The following is an 8,498-nucleotide window of genomic DNA, read 5'->3' on the forward strand; positions in this document are numbered from 1 at the left end:
GTGCTGGTGACCCAGGGGTTAAACATTTGCTTGATAGCCAAGAGCTCCGCAGGTGAACTGATGGTCGTCTGCTCCCTTAATGACGACAGCCTAGAATCCTCCTGGGTCACTTCTCTGTCCTGTAGGGTCACCGTGAGTCAGAATCCACTGATGACAGCAAACACAGCAGTTTATGGAAAGCCAGACGCCTGTTACCAGTGTGCCTTCTCAAGGCTGCCACCTTTTGTTGGAAACTTGCAACTTGTTTCTAGTGGAGGAGGTCTCAGGCTCCTCTGGACACAGTGGGAGGTTGCTGCTTCCCAGATGGCGGAGGAATTGCTCAAAGATAGGGAGGCAGCATGTGAGGATGGAAGGGGGTCACCAGGATTTCTTTTGCAGATGAGGAAAGCATGGTAGTTGTGTAATAAGACCGAGTTTGGAGATGCCTGAACCAGCATCTGAACCTACTTTTTTTCCCCATTAAAATAATTTTTTTTTTATTTTATTGGGAAAAACATGTTGGGGATACAAGGAGGTGAGGGTTGGGAGCAGAAAGGTGAGGATGGGCAGGGATGAAATTGCAGGGATGCAGTTGCAGGGATGCACAATTTGGTTGGTGGGGGAATCAGGTGAAGGAAATGAAAAGGATCCAGTGGGGACCAGAGAATACAGGACAATAGTAAGCATAGTCCAATGGTGATTAAACAAACTGTCTTATTCACTTGTGGGTTTCTCATTTGGGAACTGGGCACAGACTCTCTGGCTTCTTCATGCTGAATAGCAGCATTGATGTGAAGGGGGAAAGGGAGCACACTTTATCACCTCACGGGTGGTCTTGGGTTGAAGCTGCTTGCCTTCTTGCTCTGTTAGAAGATATTTTCCTGACATTTACTATCCTCTGGACTGCAAAGTGTTTTCCCAGGTGGGTCCAGTGGGGATGGCTGACTGAACACTGAGGCTCCATCCTCCTTTGCTTCCTTAGCTGGCAGTTGTATTTCCTTTTTGGCTCTGAAACTGGGTTCAGGGTCGAATCTGGAGTAAAACCCAGTGTTAAGGTTACCTATAGGAAAGGGAGCAAACCTAGAGAGAGCAAACTTGTGAGTTACAAATAGAAGAGCTTTGGGGGTGTTACTTACGGGTATACTGGGGGAGAGGGTGGAGGAAAGTAGCCTAGATAAAATTCTCTATACCCTAGGCAGTTTTTTCTACCCAGGGGTTGGATGGCACCACCAGCTGGCTGAGGAGCTCACCCCGAGGCCTGGCTCACTCTGAGGGCTGGTAGCCCCAAGGGCTGAACCTACTACCCTTTTCTGGTTTAAATCCGAAGCCTTTTGCACCTCCTTGGATACCCACACGTGCGTGTATGAGTACACACATGTACACGTGTATCTCTGCTAACTACACATGTATTGCTGCTAACCTTTGAGTATCAGAAGCAAATACACCCTCCTCTTGTGTTTGCAGGATCGAGGGCAAAGTGTAGGCATACACGCATGAGAGGCAGGAGATGTGAGCAGTAATCAGATGAGAACACAGACAACAGAAGTACAGCCATGGAGTATCAGGAGACGGCAGGAAAGTGCTCTAAAGAAACTGTAAACAAGGGGAGCTCTGGTGGCCTAGTGGCAAGAAGCTGCACTGCAATCCCAGAGGTGCATGGTTCAAATCCACCAGATGCTCTGCCGGGAAAGGAGGGACAATCTCCTCCTGTACCAGTCAGATCCAATTTGACGGTACATACACACACACACAAAAGAAATAATAAAATAATAATTTTTTTTAAATGGAAAATAAAAGAAATTGTGAACAATGTGTTAATGAAAACAGAGGAAAGAGAGTCTATCTGGACATAGACAATTTCACAGTGAAGTAGAAGCTACATTCAAATAATCAAACAATACTCTAGAATTGCACATAAACTTTATTAGAACAGCAGACGTGTTGACTTCACTCCTAGTGACCCTCCACAGGGTTTCTGTAAATCTTCACCACTGGACGCTGCCTGATACTGGACGCTGGTCAATCCTAATCATTCACCTTTTTGTGAGCAGCCTGACATGTTACACATTATGCTGCCAGGTTCCCTTTTGAGATTATTTAACTAAATAAAATAGGATTAAAGGCAGTCTGGTTAAGGCAGCAGATGGACAGCAGAGGGGAAACAGCTCGATAGAAAGTATCCAGACTGAAGCACTCAGTTAGAAGTGAATCAAAACAGAACAGAGAATTCCACTCATGGGATATAGTTAAACCATCTATTATACCTGTATTTGGATTCACACAATGAGTGGGGAAAGAATGTGGCAAGAGTATTGGAATATAATGGACAAAATGTCTCCATATGGATAGGGACCCACTCACAGATTCAAAACACTCAATGGAAGGAACTGCTGTGCAAATGACCCCAACTTTACAATCTACCAATGTGAATGAAATAGACGAAACAACTCATCAAGTATTTGATGCCAGCAGCCAAGGACAATGATTCCAGAGAACCCACCCATGACAGAGGGGCTCCTGGACAAGGCTCTAGATAGCATCCCCATTACTGTTATCCTAGGGCCACTGGAATGAACAGGGTTTGACAGATGTCCATGCTTGTGGGCCATGAACCCCATTTCTGACAGTGTGCAGGGGGCTCCTGGAGGGGGAAGGGAATGTGGGAGGCAAGGGTAGCCATGCTGGGCTTGCATTTTTGCTTCTTCAATCTGAGTGGGCTGTTCTGAGGGTGTCGAGGGCATGGAATTTCATCTACAATGAGCGTCTAGTGTGGGGTGGGGATATTCCCACTTCCTCTCCATCCCCAGGAGAGGTAACCCTGTAGCCTCTGGAAGCCTCCCCTGTGACCCAGTTACTGAAGACCTGAGCCACCTGTCCTGGGGGGTAATACCTCTACAATAGAAGCTGGGGCATGTGGGGAGGTGAGGGTTACTCACAGGTGAGCAGGTCAGGGCCACCTCCTATTGGAGCAGAGCTGGCCAGAAGGTAGCCGAGTGCCCCCTGCTTTGAGGACAGATCCATATCACTCCCACCCCCACCCCAGCCCACGACAGAGCCACAAGTTTGGAGAGACCCAGACCCAGGAACGGTCTCCAGTGTCCAGAATGTTCTCCCTGGGAAGAGGGCTCTCAGCACAGCAGAGGAGCAGGCTGCAGGGAGAATGAAGGGCACAATAGGGAGGGATTTCACCTTTCACAAAGTAGCTGCCTTCAGGAACTCCTGGGGCCACAGGGGCTCTGTGCCCACGCCCACCAGCCTCACGCCATGCAGGTCCAGGAGCCCCTTGAGACTGCTGAAATCCTTTGCGATCCAGCGGCACACCATGCGGCCGAAGCGCCACGGCGTGGACAACACGCACGCCTGCTCCTGCCACAGGCTGCGGCCTGACACCGCACAGTCTGAAATAGTGGTGGGGCGAGTGCCGCCCCGTTTACAGCACGCACAAATCCACCCCCTCCCCATCACCTCACCTTACCCCGCCCCGCACCTCCCTCCCCTCTAACCAAGTCTAGGCCCAGGCCGCTCCTGCCTGTTTCCAAATCCTGGGCATCCCTCAGTGGGTGGCCCCATTTGTTTCCCAGCTCCGCCCCCAGTTCCCCGCCTCCAGCCCCATCGACCCTCCCCTGGCCCCGCCTCGCGCCTCCACTCCAAGCTCCCTGCTGCATCTTGGAGTTGAAGCCGGACTGCTATTTGGAGGCAAGGATGGCGAAGTTTCGTCTCACATACTTTGAGCACGTTGCTAGGAGAAGTTATTCCTCAGAGAAAGACATCATGCTTGGAAAGGTGGAGGGTCAGCGAGGGAGAGGAAGAAGCTCTGAGGAGGGAGTCCCTCCCGCCCGTGGAGAATTCTAAGGGAAGAAGGATTCTCAGGCCTGCAAATAATGCTTTCTTTAAAAAAAAATTGTTATATTGGTTTGCATACAAAATACATGTACATTGTGTTTCACATTTTCCTTCATTCCCATTGTATTTCATACAAGCATTCCCATACAGTTTTATAAAATTAATCACCACTGAACTATGCCCACATAATTGCCTCATCTTTTCAGGTCCCAACCTGAAAATAACGCTCTTATCTGGAAGAGCCTGGGAAACTGCAACCAGGTCAGTTTCTTATCACACTGTACCCGGACAGTCCCCATATACGGAGGGTGGGGACATCTCTCAATACAAGATCCTCTCCCCCCTCCCAAGAGCTGTGAAAAGCGGACATCAGCTTCACCTTGTAAATTCCTGCTGCATTTTTCTACTGTTAGAATAAACCAACCAATTGGAAAGCCCTTACGTTTTCCTTTAAAAGGCCAAATCCAAAGCAGTTCAGAGCTTGAGCCATTTGGGCTCCTGTCCCAACTGGATCAATCTGCCATCTTATCATATAAAACCCTTTTCTCTAAATGAAGATGTTTGGGTGCCATTCCTTCTCTGCCCTGAGACCCATCTTCCTGTAACACTTCAACCGGGTAGATTGACACAGTGACTGTAGCAATGGGCTCCAAGGTTCAGAGATCGTGAGAAGGATCCAGGATGGGAGAGGGTTCGGATCTGTCATTCATAGAATCACTATGAGTTGTACTGGACTCAATAGCACAAGATAAAGTTAAACAAACCAATTGAAAAACGGGCACAGGATATGGACACTTCACCAAAGAAGACAATCAGATGGCAAACAAAGACATGAAGAAGTTTTCAAAATCCCTAGCTCTAAGAGAGATGCAAATCAAAACAACTATGAGATATCATCTCACCCCAGTAAGAATAGCAAACTTTAACAGATCAAACAAACAACAAATGCTGGTGAAGTTGTGGAGAAACTGGAACCCTTATTCACTGTGGGTGGAAGTGTAAAATGGTGCAACCACTGTGGAAAACAGTATGATACTTTCTCAAAAAGTTGCAAATAGAAGTATTATTTGATTCAGCAATTCCACTACTGGAAATATACCCTAAAGAAAACAGAACAGCCACCCAAGCAGATATATGCTCACCCATGTTTATGGCAGCTTTGTTTGCGATAGCAGAAAGTTGGAAACAACCCAAATGCCCATCAACAAACAAATGGATAGAGAAGCTGTGGTAAAATCACACAACTGAATACTATGCTGCAGTGAAAAACAAGGAACTCATGAAATATTATACAAAATGGGTGACCCTGGAGGACATTATGCTGAGTAAAATAGCTCAGTCACAAAAAGACAAATACTGCATAGTGCCACTGTTGTAAAGCAGTACTGACATCAGGGTTGGAGGGAAACCAAGAGGGGATAAGTGAAGTATACTGCATTGAAACGGATGAGGGAGAGAACTTTTTAGGAAGAATGTATGATTAGGTATTACTGTCATGAGTCCAGAATGAAAGCTGCATAGTGGAGTGGACTGAGGGAGAGGGGATTGTATAACAATGAAAGAATTTTTTTTACTTGTGGGGAGGGGTGGGCAGGGAGGAAAGTGTGCGATAATGAATGAATGGGAATCCAAAAAAAATAATAAAATAAAGTATACCAAAAAAAAAGAAGAAGAAGAAGAAAAAGTAGCACCGAGCAACAACAACAAGGAGCTCTGGTAGCCTAGTGGTAAACCCAAAGGCACACAGTTCAAATCCACCAAAGACTCTCAGAAGGAAGATAGACAATCTCCTCCTGTGTGATTTACTGCCCTTGAAAACCTGATGGAGGGTCTGCTATGGGTCAGTTCTGACTCGACGGAATGCAATAAGAAGATAAACAGCATCATGATAGATGGAGAAAAGATGAAATGGTCAACTATTTAATCTTACTTGGATTCACAGTGAGCACCCTTGATACCACAGTCAAGAAATAAAAAAATTTAAAAAAAGTTACATTGGGAAAGTGAGCTGTCACGCAAATCTCCAAAGAACGAGAGTGCAGTGATGTCAGTTTGAAGACTAAGGTGTGCCTGATGACTCAGGATATGGTCTTCTCAATCATTTGCTAATGCATCTGAGAAGTGGAGAATGAATAAGGATGACAGAAGAAGAGTTGATACCTTTGAGTTGATACCTTTTTGGAGAAGAGCACTGAACATCTCACGGACTGCCTGAAGAACAGACAGAGATGTCTTGGAGAAAGAGCAAAGATGGTGAAATTTCTTCTCACACACTTCTGTCATGTTGCGTAGGAAGGGACATCACGCTTGGAAAGGTGGAAGGTCAACAAAAGAGGGAAGAGTCCTCAACGAGACGGATTGATACTGTGACTGCATCCAGGGGCTCAAGTGTGTCAGAGATGATGAGGATGGCTCAGGATACGGGGTGGGTTCAGACCTCTTGTTCACAGGGTCATTATGAGTCATACTCAACTCTAAGACAACTAACCAACGACATGAATGGGCCCACCGCTGGTCTTGGGTCGCTCCTCACCACGTTTGTTCCCTAACCTGGTCCCGCTGCACCAGCTCACTGGCCTCTCCCCAGCACCTTGGATCCATGGAGACACTACACTTTCCTTCACTTTCTCAGCTGTCACCAGAGTTCATACCTGAGGCCTGGGGTAAAGTTAGTGCCATCTAATTGCTTCTAGTTTTTCAGAGACGGTAAGGATGGCATAGGAGAGCCCAGGGTCCAGGTCGGCTGTTCGTGGGGTTGCTATGATTTTTATTCAATTCAATGGCACCCAACAACAACAGTAACAATCTAATTGCATCAGAGACACAGCAACTCTAGGACAGAGTAAAACTGCCCCACAGGGATCTCAAAGCTGAGAACAAGAGGCTTCTGCACCTAAAAGAAAACTGCACATTTCCAACAAATGAGGTGGCCCCTAGGGGGCACATTGGTACAGGATTTCCATAAGTTTCCAGGAATTCTGCTCTGTCGTGTCCTGTCATCAGTGGATTCTGACTCACAGTGACCCTACAGGACAGAGAAGTGACCCAGGAGGACACGGAGGCTGTCATATTTAAGGGAGCAGATGGTCATCATTTCACCGATGGAGCTGTCAGTTAGCAACCAAACGCTAAACCATTGAGTCACCAGCACCCTCCAGTCCTATTGCACTCGACCTCATTGCCATCAGATCAGAACTGACTCAGAGCTGACCCTCCAGAGGGGTCCCGAGGCTGACAATGACGGGGGAGGAGTCTGTCCATCATTCTCCTGAGGAGCCGCTGGTGGATTTGAACCTACAGGCAGGTGCTGCCGTGTGGACAACAGCACAGCTCCCCACAGACTAAGCCACCGTCCTACACACCCCAGAAATGTGACTGGATTGGTGTTCTTTCTTGAACCACGTGGCGTTTTTGCAGAGCGGTTTTACTGAGTGGTTTCGTTCCCTGCTGCCTGTATCAGCTGATACTAAAATGAGTTTAAATTCCTCCTAAAAATCACTGTCACAGGACAGTGCAGACGTTCACACAGGGAGAAATATTCACCAGGAAGAACAGAGGATGGTATCCAGTATTGAGCTTCCTGGTTGTCCGGATTCAAGTCTGCAAAACTACCGCTCCTTTCAGGCCACGTCCCTCCATGAACATCTACACACAAAACATCCCAGGGCTGAAGGCTGGCTTGTTGGTGCGGAGAGGAAACAATGTGGGAAACTGCTGATGTTCAAGGAAAATGTCTCTGTCACCCAGCAGACCTAGCTTGTTTAAGAAAACAAGAGATATGGGGCTAGCGGAGGACAGTGAGGTGGGTGCCCTGGGCGGGTCTGGGCCCAGTTTCCATGTGGCACAGGTGCCTGTGGTTTTGTAACAAGTGCATTTGTTTCTTGCTTTTGTGATGTGGTTCTATTCTTTACAGATCAAACTGGCCAGGAGGTGTGTGTGGGGAATGACAGGCTCAGGTCACACTCTGCCTGTGGGTCTTCCCCACTATGGGCTCAAAGGAGGGGCGGGTGCCTGCTCAGTTAGGCCCCTCTCTCTTGCCTCACCCTGATCCCTGCTGGCTCTGGCTGCGCCTTGTGCTACGTGTTCCCCTTCCTGTTTTTGCATGGCTGCTCTTTGCTCTCATGTTACCTGCTGCTTCGCATGGTTTGCTTAGTAAACACCAACCACCTTCAGACACAGTCCTGTGACTGCTCAACCCTTGACCACACACCCTGAGGCCAGAGTGCCCTGCCTTTCCCAGATGCATGCCCTCCTCATGTCCAAGTCACACCTCTTTTCACCACTCTATCCCAGTCACAGTTTCCCTACAAACCGACCATTTGTCATAGGATAGCTCACTGAGCCTGCCACCCCTGTGAGGAACAGCCCTTTGTGCCCCCAGAAACACTGAAGTTGGGGTATAGGATGAAAAACAGTTGGTGAGGCCATCAAGAAGAACCACCACGTGACCCCATATCTTCCCTACTTAGGGTTTATCCAAATGAATTTAAAAAGGAGTTCAGACAAACACTGAGTACCAGATGTCTATCAACAGTTGTATGGATAAATAAGATATGGTGTGTGTGTGTGTGTGTGTGTGCATATAAAGGAGCATAGTTCAGCCAAAAAGAAAAATAAGCTTCTGATTCAAGCTACAGCCTGCATGAACATTGTTATACTAAGTGAAATGAAAAACA

General features: G+C 47.4%; 1 protein-coding gene across 1 annotated transcript in view; it reads right to left on the reverse strand.

Annotated features, from left to right (window-relative positions):
• Window positions 1-3,171: 3,171 nt before the first annotated feature.
• The window catches only part of TNFRSF14 (tumor necrosis factor receptor superfamily, member 14), a 28,910-nt gene continuing 23,583 nt past the window's right edge, over window positions 3,172-8,498 (reverse strand). The window contains exon 8 of the mRNA XM_006885930.1: window positions 3,172-3,377. Coding sequence (XP_006885992.1) covers window positions 3,172-3,377 — 206 coding nt within the window. The remainder of the gene's footprint in view (window positions 3,378-8,498) is intronic.

The sequence above is a fragment of the Elephantulus edwardii genome, unplaced genomic scaffold (genome assembly GCF_000299155.1).
Source record: "Elephantulus edwardii isolate Elephantulus edwardi_28Jun2011 unplaced genomic scaffold, EleEdw1.0 scaffold00045, whole genome shotgun sequence".
Lineage (NCBI taxonomy): Eukaryota > Metazoa > Chordata > Mammalia > Macroscelidea > Macroscelididae > Elephantulus > Elephantulus edwardii.